At 37.1% G+C, this 17,735-nt stretch overlaps 1 protein-coding gene across 4 annotated transcripts in view; it reads right to left on the minus strand.

Annotated features, from left to right (window-relative positions):
- Positions 1-6,531: 6,531 nt before the first annotated feature.
- The window catches only part of LOC140729174 (SWI/SNF-related matrix-associated actin-dependent regulator of chromatin subfamily E member 1-related-like), a 53,253-nt gene continuing 42,049 nt past the window's right edge, over positions 6,532-17,735 (minus strand). For all 4 annotated transcript variants that reach the window (XM_073048645.1, XM_073048643.1, XM_073048644.1 and 1 more), the window contains 2 exons: positions 12,421-12,556; positions 6,532-10,107 (listed from right to left, as the gene is read on the minus strand). In XM_073048645.1, coding sequence (XP_072904746.1) covers positions 10,095-10,107; positions 12,421-12,556 — 149 coding nt within the window. In that variant the 3' untranslated portion in view covers positions 6,532-10,094. The remainder of the gene's footprint in view (positions 10,108-12,420; positions 12,557-17,735) is intronic.

Genomic DNA, 17,735 nt, shown 5'->3' on the forward strand with positions numbered 1-17,735 from the left:
CTAGTAAATCTTCTCTGTAGTCTATTTTGTTGACATCTTTCCTATAATTCGATGACCAGAACTGTACACAATGCTCCAAATTCGGCCTTACCAATGCCTTGTACAATTTTAACATTACATCCCAACTCCTATACTCAATGCACTGATTTATAAAGGCCAACATACCAAAAGCTTTCTTCACCACCCTATCCACGAGATTCCACATTCAGGGAAAGATGCACCATTATTCCTAGATCACTCTGTTCTACTGCATTCTTCAATGCACTACCATTTGCCATGTATGTCCTATTTGGATGATTCCTACCAAAATGTAGCACCTTACACTTATCAGCATTAAACTCCATCTGCCATCGTTCAGCCCACTCTTCTAACTGGCTTAAAACTCTCTGCAAACTTTGAAAACCTACTTCATTATCCACAACGCCACCTACCTTAGTATCATCTGCATGCTTACTAATCCAATTTACCACCCCATCATCCAGATCATTAATGTAAATGACAAACAACATTAGACCCAGTATAGATCCCTGAGGCACACCACTGGTCACCGGCCTCCAACCTGACAAACAGTTATCCACCACTACTCTCTGGCATCTCCTATCCAGCCACTGTTGAATCCATTTTACTACTTCAATATTAATATCTAACGATTGAACCTTCCTAACTAACCTTCTGTGTGGAACCTTGTCAAAGGCCTTACTGAAGTCCATATAGACAACATCCACTGCTTTACCCTCGTCAACATTCCTTGTAACCTATTCAAAAAATATAAGATTTGTCAAACATGACCTACCACACACAAATCCATGTTGACTGTTCCTAGTCAGACCCTGTCTATCCAGATAATTATATATACCATCTCCAAGAATACTTTCCATTAGTTTACCCACCACTGAAGTCAAACTGACAGGCCTATAATTGCTAGGTTTACTCTTAGAACCTTTTTTCAACAATGGAACCTCATGAGCAATACGCCAGTCCTCCAGCACCATCCCCGTTTCTAATGACATTTGAAACATTTCTGTCAGAGCCCCTGCTATTTCTACACCAACTTCCCTCAAGGTCCTAGGGAATCCTGTCAGGACCTGGAGATTTATCCACTTTTATATTCCTTAAAAGGGCCAGTACTTCCTCCTCTTTAATTGTCATAGTTTCCAGAACTTCCCTACTTGTTTCCCTTACCTTACACAATTCAATATCCTTCTCCTTAGTGAATACCGAAGAAAAGAAATTGTTCAAAATCTCCCCCATCTCTTTCGGCTCCACACATAGCTGTCCACTCTGATTCTCTAAGGGACCAATTTTATCCCTCACTATCCTTTTGCTATTAATGTAACTGTAGAAACCTTTCGGATTTATTTTCACCTTACTTGCCAAAGCAACCTCGTATCTTCTTTTAGCTTTTCTAATTTTTCTTAAGATTCTTCTTACATTCTTTATATTCCTCAAGCACCTCATTTACTCCTTGCTGCCTATATTTATTGTAGATATCTCTTTTTCCAAATCAAGTTTCCAATATCCCTTGAAAACCATGGTTCTCTCAAACTTTTAACCTTTCCTTTCAACCTAACAGGAACATAAAGATTCTGTACCCTCAAAATTTCACCTTTAAATGACCTCCATTTCTCTATTACATCCTTCCCATAAAACAAATTGTCCCAATCCACTCCTTCTAAATCCTTTCGCATCTTCTCAAAGTTAGCCTTTCTCCAATCAAAAATCTCAACCCTGGGTCCAGTCCTACCCTTCTCCATAATTATATTGAAACTAATGGCATTGTGATTACTGGACCCAAAGTGCACCCCAACACATACCTCCATCACCTGACCAATTTCATTCCCTAACAGAAGATCCAACACTGCCCCTTCTCTAGTTGGTTCCTCTATGTGTTGCTGCAAAAAACTATCCTGCACACATTTTACAAACTCCAAACCATCCATCCCTTTTACAGTATGGGCTTCCCAGTCTATGTGTGGAAAATTAAAATCTCCCGCAATCACAACCCTGTGCTTACTACAAATATCTGCTATCTCCTTGCAAACTTGCTCCTCCAATTCTCACTCCCCATTAAGTGGTCTATAATACACCCCTTTAAGTGTTACCTTTCCCATTCCTCAATTCCACCCAAATAGCCTCCCTAGGGTTCTAATATATCCTGCCAGAGCACCACTGTAATATTTCCTCTGACAAGCAACGCAACACCTCCCCCTCTTGTCCCTCCGATTCTATCACACCTGAAACAACAAAATCCAGGAATATTTTGTTGTCAATCACACCTCTCCTGCAACCATCTTTCAATAATAGCTATATTATGGCTATAAGTATAATACAATAGCTATAATTCCCTGTAATCTTTAATGCCCTTATCGATCAAAAACCTATCAAACTCTAACTATACCAAATGACATGGTTCCACAGCTATCTGTGGCAACATATTCCAGATTTGCCAGCCCCGGCTAAGGAAATTCCTCCTCATCTCAGTTCTAAAGGGACATCCTTGTTTTCTGAGGCTGTGCACTCTGGTCCTAGACTCACCTACGACAGGAAACATCCATCTCCACTTTCAATCGGTACAGTCTTCCCACATTCGTTAGTTTTCAATGAGACTCCCCCCCCCCCCCCACCCCAATTCTTCTAAACTCCAGTGAGTATAGGCCTAGAGTCATCAAATGCTCCTCAAACATTAACCTAGTCATTCCTAGGATTATTCTCCCAAACCTCCTCTGGACCATCTAAAATACCTGCTTATATTTTTTTAGATAAGGAGCTTAAAACAGCTAGGGTACTCCAGTGCTGTCTGACAATGCATTTTAAAATCCCAATGCTATATCCTTGCTTTTATATTCTAGTTCTCTCGAAATAAATGCTAACATTTGCCTTTCTTACCACCAACTAAACCTGCAAGTTGACCTTTAGGATATCTTGCACAAGGACCCCAAAGTCCCTTTGCACCTCTGATTTCTGAACTCACTCACCAGTTAGAAAAATCTACTTCTTTATTCCTTCTACCAAGATGCTTGACCATATTTTAATTCATTCAGAATACCACTGCTAAATATTCACACTGTAAAGCGTGAATTTTGGGTTTATCACATTTACATTTAGCAAATGACTTTGGCTACCAGTCTTCACATCTGAATATGTATTGTGGATTTGATTTTAATTCAGCTCTAAACAATAGGTTCATAGATCAGGAAACAGGCACTTAGCTGATTCTGCATATGCATGAGTCCAATCAAAATTCCATTCATGGATGCAACAGCGATTAACACTTGTTTTGGCTGTGATGGTGGGAAGATTGTAAATATGGATCTATTCGAATCAGCCGTAATTTTCTTTGATCTTTAGCACATAAAATGGGTGTATTGCTTGACCTTTCCACCAAAAGCATCTCCATATGATGTCTGCTGTACCTTATTTTGTCAAGTAAAGAAGCTGCTTTATATCTGTACCTGTACTTCTCTCTGGTGACTTCATTCATGCAACACAATTCACAATCTCCGATTTCACTGCCATCAAACATGTTTTTTTTGCTATGTAGCCAAGGTTTCTTTTTGTAATTTCCATACAAAAGAGAAGAGTAAAAATAATGCAACATTCTATCAGCTGCTCTGCTCTCATCCTTTAACTTAGATGCAATGACTTCCTATATCTTTTAGAATTGATTTTAAAGTTATCTTACTTGTTTTTACAGCTCTTAAAGGCCTGCGCCTGGAACACATCACAGGATCACTTCTGCTTTATAATCCTGCTTGAGCTTTCAGGACTTCTTCTGTTAGTCTCTTAAAAGTAAACTATCTCCCTCAAAAGATAATTGGCAGATCAGCTTTTATGAACTACACTCCTAAACTTTGAATTCAATGCTCCAAACTAACAGGATGCAAACTCAGTCGACACATAAATGCCAGCTCAAAGCCTATTTATTTAACTTTGCTTTTCACTGACATCTTTCCTTTTTTATTTTCATATTATTTTTATGTTTTATTTTATTTTCATGTCTGCACTTTATCCATTGTAAAACATTTTGAACCTCATCTTGTGCTCCAGAAATAAGTTATTATTATACACTTCCCAACACTGTATTCCATCTACACTTCTCTGCCCATTCTCCTAATCTGTCTAAATTCCACAGACTTCCTGCTTCCTCAACACTACCTAACCCTGCACCTATCTTTGAGTCATCTGTAAACTTGGCCACAAAACCAACAATTCAGTCATCCAAATCATTGACATATAACATGAAAAGAAGTCGTCCCAACACCAATCCTTGCAGAACACCACTAGTCACTGGCAGCCAACCAGAAAAGGCCTCTTAATTCCCACTCTTTGGCTCTTGCCAGACAGCCTATCTTCTATCCACGTTTGTATCTTTCCTGTAATACCATGGGCTTTTATCTTGGTTCATCAAGGTTGTTATAGCCAGGTGGGGGTGTTAATGGGGACATGCTCCCACAACCTTATTAAATGCTCCCAATGGTGTGCGCCTCAAATAGCTCTGACAAACAAGTCCAGCTCCTGGCCTTCACATGCAGCTTACCTACTAAGCCCAGCAGAACCGTTTCTACTGACAAGAGGAGCAAAGGTGGGTTACTTTGAAAAGTCTCTTTGGGCAGATGGATCTCTGTCAGCACATACAAACAAGCTGGATGAACTCAGCAGGTCGGGCAGTCAACATTTCGGGCTGAGACCCTTTGTCAGGGTCGTCAGCTGTGGTTGGCAGCTCATCTAGAAGGAAAACTCTGATCTCAAACCTCTGCTGCCTTGCGGCTATGCCTACTCATGGGGAAGGCTTCAGGAGTAAACCCTGAAGAAAAATCAGGAGCTGGAGTCCCTAGGGCAGTCTTATATTGAGTTCAATGCTGGCTGGCAAATCCTGCAACACTTCTGGTACCAAACTGTATTGGTCTCTGCCGTTCCTTTGGGTTCATCAGACGTGTGGAGAGGGGGAGCTTGCTACATGGGCAACAGCTTGCTCTCAATATTATACTGCCCAGGCTTGCATAATATCCAGGGTCAACTCTGACTGATGGAGGCCCACACCCTCACTATCCTGCTAAGCAGCCTGATATGTGGCACCCTGTCAAAGGCCTTCTGAAAATCCAAGTAAATAACATCCACTGGCTCCACTTTGTCTATCCTGCTTATTATTTCCTTAAAGAATTCCAACAGGTTTGTCAGGCAAGATTACCCCTTCAGGAAACCATACAGACTTTGGCCTATTTTGTCACATAGCTCCAAATTCCCTGAAACCACATGCTTTATGATGGTCTCTCAACATCTTCCCAACCATGAAGTCTGGCTAACTGGCCTATAATTTCCTGTATTTTGTCTCCCTCCATTCTTAAAATAATGGAGTGACATTTACAATTTTCTAGTCCTCCTGAACAATTCCAGAATCTAGTGATTCTTGAAAGACCAATGTTTCTATAATCTCTTCAGCTTTCACTCTTTTAAGAACCCTTGTTTGTAGTCCATATGGTCCAGGTGACTGATCTACCTTCTCAACCACCTTCTCCTTAGTAATAGCAATTACACTCACTTCTGCTCCCCTACACTGTCAATCATCTTGAATACTGTTGGTGCCTTTCATAGTTAAGACAGAAGTACTTAATTCAGTTCCTTTGCTATTTCTTTGCCGCCGTCCCCCCACCGAATCAGTACCTCTCCGGTAGTCTGATATCCACTCTTGCCTCTCTTTTGCTCTTTATATATCTGAAAAACTTTTGGCTTCCTCTTTTATATTATTGGCTATCTTGCCTTCATAGTTCATCTTTTTTATTGAAAAGCTGCTTAAAATAACAAATTTTCATGGTTAAAATTTGATGCCTTCAGAAATTTAGGTCTTTGCTGCTGAAATTTCTCCCAATGGTGGAATAGTTCTCTTTCTGGCTTTATATTTCTTAAGAGCCTGATGCTAAAAAAAAAGTTCTTTGCAGATTGTGCTTTATGTTTTTTCTTGTGATTCGATTTTCATGGAACAAGATGGTTCATTATTCTGACATTTTTATGTACATCACCATAGTTGCCTTGTGCTAATTTTGACTGTGTTGCTTTAGCCACATAAAGGGCCCTTCCCAGCAAATCTAGATTGTACTCAAATCTCCGTAGTGGGGCATAATCCCATTAACCTCTGTATCAAAACAAAGTTGATATAAATACAAATTAACAAATGTTCAGGTCAGCATAGAATTAGTCAAAATCATATTAAACCACAGGACAGGTCTGAAGGCCCTAAAGCCTACTTCTCTTCCCATTTTCATACATTCTAGCCCATGCTTCCCCTCGCAGCTCCTTTACTATTAAGTAAAATTATAATTGATATTTTATCTCAGCTTTACTTCCCAATAGTATCCTAATCACCAACAGTTTTAATTAGTACCAAAACACATTGAGACAATCTTAAGATAACAAAGGTATATAAATCTCTTTCAGAAAACATTTATTTCTTTCAATAATTGTTAGAACTCTTTGGGCCATGTTTATGATATTTAGCTTACCAAAAGTTCCTTTAAAAATATACAATTAAGACTATTGAGACAAAACAGTATCAGATGTTTATTGCATGTTACATATCCAGTTGCTACATTTTATCAACAAACTGATCTACATAATTAAATTAATATACAAAGTTTGCAGATAAAAACAAGTAGATAATTTGAACAATACAAATTTACTGAGGGAAATGAAATTACTTAATGGAATTAATCTAATGCAATACAGTCTGAACACAGTACATCAAATCACAAAACTTAATGGCATCCCTACTAAATAGAAATATAACATCATAAATCCTTGAGACGATACAACTGATCCCAAAGATTTCACTGTCATCACAAACATATTTTTTGCTATGTAGCTAAGGCTTCCTTTTGTCATTTCTATACAAAAGAGCAGTGTAAACATATCGCAACTTTCTATCAGCTGCTCTGCTCTCATCCTTAAACCTAGATGCATCAAAACATTTTCTGGACAATAACTATCATCCTATTAAATCAATACAAGATTTGAAGTTGCATGTGCCCAAATGACTTAGAAATGGACACAAGAAAGATGCTAAAGATTGTCAATAACAGAAAATTACAAGTGTTAGGATACAAAACTAATGACAGAATTTAGATAACATGGGGAAAAACCCAAACAGCAAGGGGCAAATTTTCCTTTTCCACAATTGGGGCTAAATCATTATCTGGATGGTGCGCTTTGAAAAGTGTGCTTCACAAACTATGATACAGCCCATCTGATTTTCTATTTACCTGTAAACAAAAAAGTTCAATGGGGATACTTATGCGCTACACATCACCTATTTTCTTTTACAAATGAATTACATACTGATGATGCTTTATACCCAAGGATAAAAAGGGAAAATTTGTTGTTTCACGAAGTAAATATGAACACTGAAGTAAATTCTAATCTATGTGAAAAGCCAAAACAGGCAAATGTAATTCTGGGTGCCAGCAAGATGTCAATTAATTTTAATATACAAGGTTGGATGAAGTCATTTTGACCTGACTAGTGCATCAGTTGAAATAATGCATAAATACTTAAATACCTTATTAATGACAGATATTGACCATGGAAGGGAGCAACAGACTACTTAGTTATAACTCCAAAATAATCACCTTCTCTAGGACTGACCAAGTATGGATTTTTAAAGTTTTTTAAAGTTTCAAAGTGATGATTGGTAAATAGTGTTTTTGACAAAACTTGAACATTATTTATTTTATAAAGTGGATTTAAAGTAGGCAATATTAAAAAAGGAAAATAACAATTGTACTGAATTTTTTTAAAAAACATGACGATGTAGGTAGTAGAAATGCTATTAGAAGCAAGTACAAAGAGCAGCAAAATGTTTTATGGTTTACCGTTGTTCTGTAATTTGTATGATATAATTTTAAACTGATCATGGCAGTATTATACAATACAAATGGTAAAATTTTGCAGCTACATAAATGAATCCAAATTGCAAATGTTCTCTAGAGCAGTAAAATGTAGTGTCAATTACAATTTCATATTAAAATTCAAGAATAGATAAAAGAAAATGACCCAAAATAATTTGCTATCTTCCCCTTATACTCCCTTTACAGAACAGTTCTGTTCTACTTCCACTTAGTTTTAATAATCCACAATACACAAGTGATACCTCACACCACTCATTTTATATCTGACCTACAGCACTCTACCAGAGTTAAGAAATATTTTGCTGTACGAATCCCAACATTTCTTTCAATTATTCATCTTAAGAAACTGCCCAATTAGCAATCATTGGAAAGAATCCAATAAGATAATATGCGGATTTTACTCTTCTACGGATGGCTGTGAAGATTGTTACACAAGCAGTAACAGCTTTTGTTAACATTTTATTGCAACATTTAAGAGCATTCTGTCTTTAGTCTTTCCTCAAGAATGAAATCCCTATTTTCCTACTTCTGGATGTTATGCATAGGAGGAGGTCTGGACTTTCTCCAAGGGTTCTGACAAGAAACATCATTGTTTTATGAGATCCTATTACATTTCACCACCAAAGCAGTATTTCTGATCCCTAGTCTTTGCTCTTTGATGGATCTGAATGAAATGAGATGCCTTAAAATTAACCTCAATGTCATTGGTCTAGGAAATTATACAGATCAAAAAAATCCATAAAAATATCCTTTAATTTATTTTTTGATGAAATGCATATTCCAGGAGAAAAGCAAATGAAGCTTCAATAGGATACTGCATATCTTGATTAATGGCAGCAGTACTTTACCAAGACATAACAGGTATGTATGTGGTTTTGATTCAACAGGACACCACATATTTTGATTAATGGCAGCAGTACTTTACCAAGATATAACAGGTATGCATGTGGTTTTGATTAAATAGACCAAACTCTGAAATGCCAAATAGCTTTGGCTCTCTCTATGGTGATTTGTCATGCACTTTGCAAATGCCTCTAAGATCTTCAGCAATGTGCGGCAGACTTCTTCCTTTCAGGTAACATTTCCAAGCAGCTGCACACTTGATAACAGCTGTCTGACAATATTCAGTGGGCTTAAACAAATCTCAAATATTCAGGCAGAAATATACGTTCTTGTAATGTAATCCTCCCTCTATAACACAATCACTTCCAGGTGAATCAGTTTAAGGAATATAATTTAAGTTGAAACAGTGAAATAATAAGTCTGCCTCACAGTATGCATGAGTATACATGGTAGCTTCCTATTGATTTAGGACTTATTACTGAAATATGCTAATGACCCCAGTATAGTTAAACCAAGATGCATTTCTTATTACTTCAAGATAACAGGGGCCAATAATATTGAGATACTACACCAGACACAACTTCATGTTGTTACCAAAAGTCTACATATCATTTCACAAAATAACCTAGAATATGAGGCTTTCTAAACACAATACACAAACGTGTAAACAGCTGCTACTGCACCCAGGAAGAAAACTCAATTCCAGTTCCAAGATAAACACATTTTCCCCCCCAAAAAAATTAAATCTGAAAGAAAATAACCCTGCACATCTCCTAACGAATTGAGTTTGTGATGAATTTCATCTTACCAGATTTTTTCTCTGAAGCTGACTCCAAGAAGTTAAATCATCATTAGCTTATATTTATTGGCTGTAAGCATGACTACATTGAAGTGGAAATGGCACTGCCTACATCCCTCCCTTCATGGCTGCTTTCAAACCAAACTCTAGCTTCCTTTACTAACATAGTATTTCACATTTGTCTACAAAACATTAATACAAACATAATTTAGTCATAACAAAATGGCAGTAAATTTTACAATGCAGTTTCTAAATCTATGGACTATGCATGCACAAAGACATACTAATTATAAAAGTTAATAAAAACTAGAAAAATCAACTCGGAGGTCACAACCCGCATGATGCCATAGTTGACAAAGAGTTCTATATGCTTACTTTAATCTTGAGTGATGTAGAAATGTAGTTTTCCATAATTGCACCGTACTCCAAAATAAAAGTTCTACCTTCTTCATGGAGTTACTGAAAACATTATAAAGTTTAAAAAGATAAAGAAACTTCAGATGTCAGCTAACATGGATCACTGAACCTTATTCGCTGATGAAGTTCCTGGTGTTTTAAGGTCCATCACTAAAACGAGAAAACACAATTTGATCCAGATCATTAACATAAAACAGGTTTCTCAATCACTGGTCATTTCTAAGGGTGGTACAAAACCCCAGTGATCTAGTGTGTCAGATGAAGCAAATACCTTAACAGAATTAATACTGTCCTCAGGAAAATTCATATTGTCAGAAAGAAAACAAAGTGAAATAGATTACAAGGTACAAGGAGGTAAAAGGCTTCCTCTTAAACAACTAACATTTGCAACACTCTAAATGTCAATCTAACAGTAGTGCTAAATGTTATGGTGATATTGTGGGTAACAAATGTTCTCCAATACATGGGGAGATAGATGAGCTAGTTTCCCTTCAAAAGTACCGTAAATTCCAGTGTATAAGCCGAGAATTTGGCCCTAAATTTTGGTCCTAAAATTAGGGGCCAGCTTATACAGAGGGTGCCAATTTTGGAAAAAACGAATACATGGAGGACAGGTCGTATTTATTGGCTGTTTTTGAGTCAAATTCATTCCACTGTCGACACATGAATTCTTTGAATGGTTTGTTTAAACTCACATCTAGTGGCTGGAGCACGGACATCAAACCACCGGGGATGACTGCAGTGTCCGTATTTTCAGCTTTCAATGCTGCTTTTGTGTCACCTGACAAGTGCGCTTTGAACATGTCCCAGACAAGTAGTGACTTTTCCTTCCTGAAACTTTCGGGACATCGATGCCACATCTCTTTAACCCACTTCAAGCAACCCACTTCGTCCATCCAGCAGCGTTCTTGAATGTAAACAACACCCTGCAGGAATTTTCTGAGCAATCTTTGTTTTTTGTCTCAACACAAGATCACGTCTATTCATAAATCGGGTGCACCATCTTCGCGTAGCTTTGAAATTTTCACTGACCTCAGTGTTTTTCCGCCCATTTCAATGCTTGAACTCAAATCATTTCTTTGATAACAATGCATCCAGACGATCACTGGTGATTCACCCACTCTAAAACTTTTTCTTCGAGTTCTGGCCACTGGCATGTTTTCCCGCAGTTTGCACATTTCATCTCAGCATGTCCTCTGCCTTTCTCCATTCTCTCACTTGTTTCTAGTTTACACTAAACTTCTTAGCAGCTGCAGAATTATTCATTTTTAGCAAAATCAACAGCCTTCAGCTTGAAGCCAGCATCATATTGCATTCGTTTTAATCTTTTGTACATGGTGGTCGCAAACTCAATACAATGTACATGTACTGATCCCGCCACCCAGTGTTATGTTTTAACGAGATTACGATGGGCGCTAAATGGTTTCATGGGGATTATATTTCAGAGGATTCTTTACCATTGGGAACCTAGTTCAAAACTTTCCTCCCTGATTTATTTATTAAGAATTCACTTATAATGCTGTACAATGTGTAGGCCTATTTTCTTAGCAGGTACTGATTCACAAAATTTCCATGTTCCGGATCTGGCAAAGCTGAGTACTGGCATGTGAGATCTTGTGAATCTTTTCTGTTTAAATCAAAACCCTCTACAAAAGGGGTCGGCTTATACAAAGGTAACATGAAAAAGTCACTTTTTTAACCTTGAAAATGGAGGTCACCTTATACTCCAGGTGGGCTTATACACCGGAATTTACAGTAACTTTTGCAGTAACACCAAAACCTTGTTATTATTTTTTTTTCAACACTACATGACACAAAATAAAAGAGAACTGAAAACATTCATTTAGATCTTACCCATTAGCTAAGAATGAGAGTGAATTAGTGGCCATGTTGAATAAGTTCATGTTATGGTGATTTTTTTTTACAAAAATCATAATCTAGCACAATTTTTATAATTTCCACTATGTTATTTTGTCAACAGCTGCACCTCTACTTTTAAGGCTATTTTTGTTTTAGTACTAAGAAAGTAATGGCAGAAGCATTGTAACTATTCTGAACAAAGATGTAATTTCAGATACACCATATAGTATTCCCAATAGAAATTACTATTTATTACATTTCAAATATAAGAGATTTAATATTTGCTAGAAGTGATAAAGAGTTTGTGGTTTTGAGATTTCCCTTGGGCCGATCTGCTGTAGCAATGAACCGCTGAATGAAAAGGGTCTTATTTAGCTTTAAAAGGATCAAAAAAGACAAAAAATTCCTCTGTAAATTTCCAATTCTTGATGCTAGAAAATTAGTAGAAAGTACTAACATTGCACAGAATTTAACATTTAAAAAGAAAGATTTGTTAAACAAAAAAGTAAAAAATATTACCCTTGCAGAGTCTGCATTCCTCTAAATTAAACAAATATGGACAGCAACCAATATGATTTACTTTCCATGCTTTCACATATTTACCTGCTGTCTAGGCTGCTGACTATCTCCTGGACCTTCTTCACAAGCTTTTCATTCTGCTGAGGATTGTTGTCTATGATACTATGCAGTTTTGTCATATACGAATCAATTGTGTCAACTGTCACACTTTCTCCACTTCCTACAGAGGAAAGAACAAATGACGTCCTGCTACATATTAATAGAAAAGCAAACAAATTTCACTGATTTCCTGAAAAATTATATATATCTGATATAACTTTTTCTCAACATTTCCTAGTCTTCCTCTAAATGTATTATTTCCCACAAGGAACATTCCAGAATATAACAATTAGTTTGAAAATTAAGTTGTTGATCATATTTTCTAAAAAGTAAAGCACTTCGAATATCATAACACTTGATAGATGTTTAATATACAATACATTTGCTGAAACTTATTTGCACTGTGAACTCTCTTTGATAGATTGTTTACTAACTGCAATTTATCAAATCAAGGGAAACCAAATTCAAATTAGTCATTAACAGAATATGATCAATATGCCCAAAATAGACAAAACAGGGCATGGATGTAGTATGTGAAAGTATAAATTTTGAGATAGGTACACATCTCACAGGATACCCACTTCTGGTTAAACATCTGATCTAATTACTTGGTCATTTGTGGCAATTAGACATTCACTACTCAAAATTTTGGAAGAGAAATAAAACAGAAAATGCTAGGAACACTGGGTATCTGTGAAGAGAAAAACTAATATTTCAGTTTCATCAGAAGTAAGAAAATTTAATAATCTAACAAAGGGGAGGAATGAAATTGAAGAGAATGTTTGTGCGAGGGTAGGTACCAAGAAAGATTAACATTAGTGATGATGGTGTGGCTAAGAGACAGAGATTAATCCTTGTTCACAATTGAACTGCCTGAAGATGCAGATAGGAACAGACATCAAAACATACAGCACACAAACAGGCTCTTCAGCCCATCAAATCCATGCTGACAATCAAATATACATTTGCCCCAATTCTACACTAAAAATATTTTATTCGTCATCCCAACATATTCCCACCATATACCCCAGATTCTACCACTCATCTAGTGTACAGTATATCACAAGTATACATCATGAGGTGATAAGGCCACTCAGCCCATTGAGTCTGCTTTGCTATTCCATCATGGCTGGTTTACTATTCCTCTCAATGTCATTCTCCTACCATCATAACCTTTGACACCCCGAATATTCAAGAACCTATTATGCTCCACTTTAAATATAGCCAATGACTTGGCATGCACAACCATCTGTGGCAATGAATTCCACAGATTCACTGACTTCTGGCTAAATAAATTCTTCCTCATCTCTGTTCCTAGACTCACTCACAATAGGGAACATCCTCTCCCCATCCAATCTGTCTAAGCCTTTCTATATTTGATAGTTTTCAATGAGATTCCCCCTCCACCAATTCTTCTGAATTCCAGCAAATACAGGCCCAGAACCAACCGCCTCTTATACATTAACCCTTTCATTCCAGAATAATTCTGGTGAATCTCCTCTGGATTATTTCCAATGCCAGCACATCCTTCCTTAAATAAGGGCCCCAGAACTGATCACAATACTCCAAGTGCGGTCTGATCAATACAATGCCTTATAAAACCTCAGTATAACATCCTTGCTCTTATATTCTATTCCTCTCAAAATGAATGCTAACATTGTATTTGCCTTCCTTACCACTGACTCAACCTGCAAGTTAACCTTTAGGAATCCTGCACGAGGACCCCCATGCCCCTTTACACCTCTGACTTTTTCAAAAAATGTTGCTCCATTTGGAAAATAGTCTACACATTTATTCCTTCTATCAAAGCGTATGACCATACACTTCCCTACACTGTATCCCATTTGCCAATTTTTTGCCTTTTCTCCTAATCTGTCCTCAACTCTGTCCAGACTCTGCTTCCTCAACACTACCTACCCCTCCATCAATCTTTGTATAGTCTACAAACTTGGCCACAAAGCTATCAATTCCATCATCCAAATCATTGACATATAACATGAAAATAAGTCGTCCCAACACTGAATTCTGTCCCAGTCGCCAGCGGCCAACCAGAAAAGGCCCCCTTAATTCCCACTCCTTGCCTCCTGCCAGTCAACCAATCTGCTATCCACGCTAGTATCTTTCTTGTAACACAATGGACTCTTATCTTGTTCAGCAGCCTTATGTGCAGCATCTTGTCAAAGGCCTTCTGAAAATCCAAGTAAGCAATATCCACTGACTCTTGTTTCTCTATCGAGCCTGCTATTTCCTCAAAGAATTTCAATCGATTTGTCAGGCAAGACTTCCCCTTTGAGAAACCATGCTGAATTTGGCCTATTTTATCATGTGCCCCCCCAGTACCCCAAAACATCATCCTTAATAATGGACTTGAACACCTTCCCAACCACTTAAGTTTGGCTGAGTGACCTATAATTTTCTTCCTTCTGCCTTCCTCCCATTTTAAAGTGTGGAATGACATCTACAACTTCAGTCTTCCAAAACCATTCCATAATCTAGTGATTCTTAAAAGATCAATACTAATGCCCCATAAACTCTCCAGTTACCTCATTCCAAACCCTGGGTGTAGTCTATCTGGTCCAGGTAACTTAACTACTTTCAGACTTTTCAGCTTCCCAAACACTTCCTCCTTAGACCTTCAGCAGCAACAGAAATGTACACAATCTCCAGCTGTAACCTCATGGTCCAGGAAATCCCTCCTCTACCATTACTGTCAATCCAGGGGATCAACCCTGATTTAAAGTGCATAAAGTTTTAACAAAAAAAAAATTCTGGAGGAATTCAGCGAGTCAGCAATCATCTATAGTTAGAAATGGAGAGTCACTGTTTCCAGGCAAGACCTTCACTTAAGAACATGTCCATCAATTAAGAACCTGACAATTGCCCAAATTGTAGCCAAGTGCCCTTGATAATGCTACTGAATATCACGGCCAAGTCTGCTTATCACTAGCAATATCCTGAGAGTCAACAATGACCAAAATACAAGTTGATCAACCGCATGGCAAATGTTCACCCTCTGGAATTCCAAGAACATTTCATTATCTACAGGCACAAAAGTATGCTAAAGTACCCCTTGCCTGGGTAATCAGTGCAGCTCCACAACACTCAAGATGCATTCAGAAAAAAAAGTTAGCTTAATTGGCACCTTCGAACACTGCACAATCAACTACACAACTAATTACACAATGCTCTGCAAGTACATGCTCTGTGTACTTTGAAAGCTCTTTTGAAACCTGCCACCTGTCCCTTCCAGGAACAAAGGTAGCAGCTCAACATTGTAAGCACCCCGATATGAAAATAGCTCTTAAATACTTTAGGATATCAACACTGGAAATCCCTATTCAGCAAATCTGAGGAAATATCTGTATCTAAAGGACTGCATAAGTACAATAATGCACATGAATAATAAAAGTTGGGCATCCTAACATTACCCAAATTCCAGAACTGAATAAAAAAAAAATATCCGGAGATACTCTCATTTCCATTACACAAACTATCTCTTCAAAGGTTTCTGAATTTGTTAGATATGATCTGCCCTTTATAAATTCATATTCTTTGATTAATTCAAACTTGTCCAAGTGTTGAGTCACTCACTAATCTTCAATTCTACCAGTCGTAAATCCATGTTAAATTGAGATGCCCTAATTACTCACTTTCTATACCCTTACAAAAATAACTGGGACATATATCAACTTTAAAACTCAGTTAATACATTGGCAACTTTTTCTTTAAAATACTCAATTCAAACCATCCTTGATTCTGGAGACTTGCATATCCGAGTCCCTGACAAAGGCTCTTCAACCTGAAATGTTGGTTCCCACAAACAGGGCTTAAAATGTTGAGGATTTCCAGTATTATCTTAAATCTCATTATTCATATTGGTACCTTCTTTTTAAAAAAAATTAAACACAACAGGCTTGTCTTTGCATTTAAGTTTTCTTATAAAGGTGGTATTCTGCCCTTTTCATCATTGGGAATAGAGATTTATTAGCTGTTAAAAATATAGAAACGTAGTAATTTGCAGCACGTTACAGGCCCTTTGGCCCACAATGTTGCGTAGACCATGTAACCCACTCTGGAAACTGCCTAGAATTACCCTACCACATAGCCCTCTAATTTTTCTAAGCTCCATGTACCTATCTAAAAGTCTCTTGAAAGACCCTATTGTCTCTGCCTCTACCACCATCACTGGCAGTACATTCCATGCACCCACCACTCTGTGTGAAAAACTTACCTCCGACATCCTCCTTCTATCGACTTGTAAGCACCTTAAAACTATGCCCCCACCCCTGTGTTTGCCATTTCAGACCTGGGAACAAGTTATGACTTTAGTGATCCACATTCCCCTTCTTCACCACCAATTTACTTTTCAAAACATATAGAGGATACTGACATTGTTTAGAAATTTCTTATTTCCATATTATCTATTTGGGCTTCTTTCTCTTGTCTACGTACATTGTTGGAGTGAATGTGAAAACCAATCACACTTACAGATGTGAAATTTATTTTCAATTTGTAGCGCTGGGCAATTTGTTCAAGTTATTTTTAACATTGGCAAATCAGAAAAATTGAAAAAGGAAACCCACTCATTAAAAAAACTCTTGCCTACACTTTTGCTTGTAAATTGTTGAGACACTAATTTAATTAAAATTGTCTCAGAACTGGGCTGAATTACTGATTCATCAGATAATTAAGGTATAACCTCTACTCATTTCTTAAAAAAACCTATTGTTAAACCTAAAGATAGCCAGTGGCAACTTCTGCCCAGACAAATTTTGCACTGATCAAAAGAAAATTATTATTAACTTCCTTCATTCTCACACATTCCACTGGAGTTATTAAAATTTCACCACCTTATTTTAAGTCTGCAAATAAAAAAAACTGAAGTAATTATGTTTTGTTTCTAAGTTATTCTATATCTGTCTCCCTATTAGTAATTGTATCCATCAATTATGTTGCTTTCTTGAATCTAATGATGAAAACGATAAACTGAAAAAACCTGAGGAATAATTAAACTAAATGAAAGGTTAAACAAGATACCTGGAACAAGCTGGAAGAGTCAAATGACCTAATTCTGTTCATTTACTTAATTTCAATTATTTATTCCAATAGTTTTTTTTAATTTCGGGTAATGGATATAGTTACTAAAGACAGGTTTTCAAGCACAAGTCATCTTGAATTTAATGATGACCTTGTCTCATAAAGCATCAGGCTGCTTTCCAAGTCAACAGTATTATATTATGAAATAGGTCCAAATTGCTTAGAGCTTCTCTCAATGAATGTGTGCACAGATCTTACTGCTC

This window comes from Hemitrygon akajei, chromosome 6 (assembly GCF_048418815.1).
Source record: "Hemitrygon akajei chromosome 6, sHemAka1.3, whole genome shotgun sequence".
Taxonomy (NCBI): Eukaryota; Metazoa; Chordata; class Chondrichthyes; order Myliobatiformes; family Dasyatidae; genus Hemitrygon; species Hemitrygon akajei.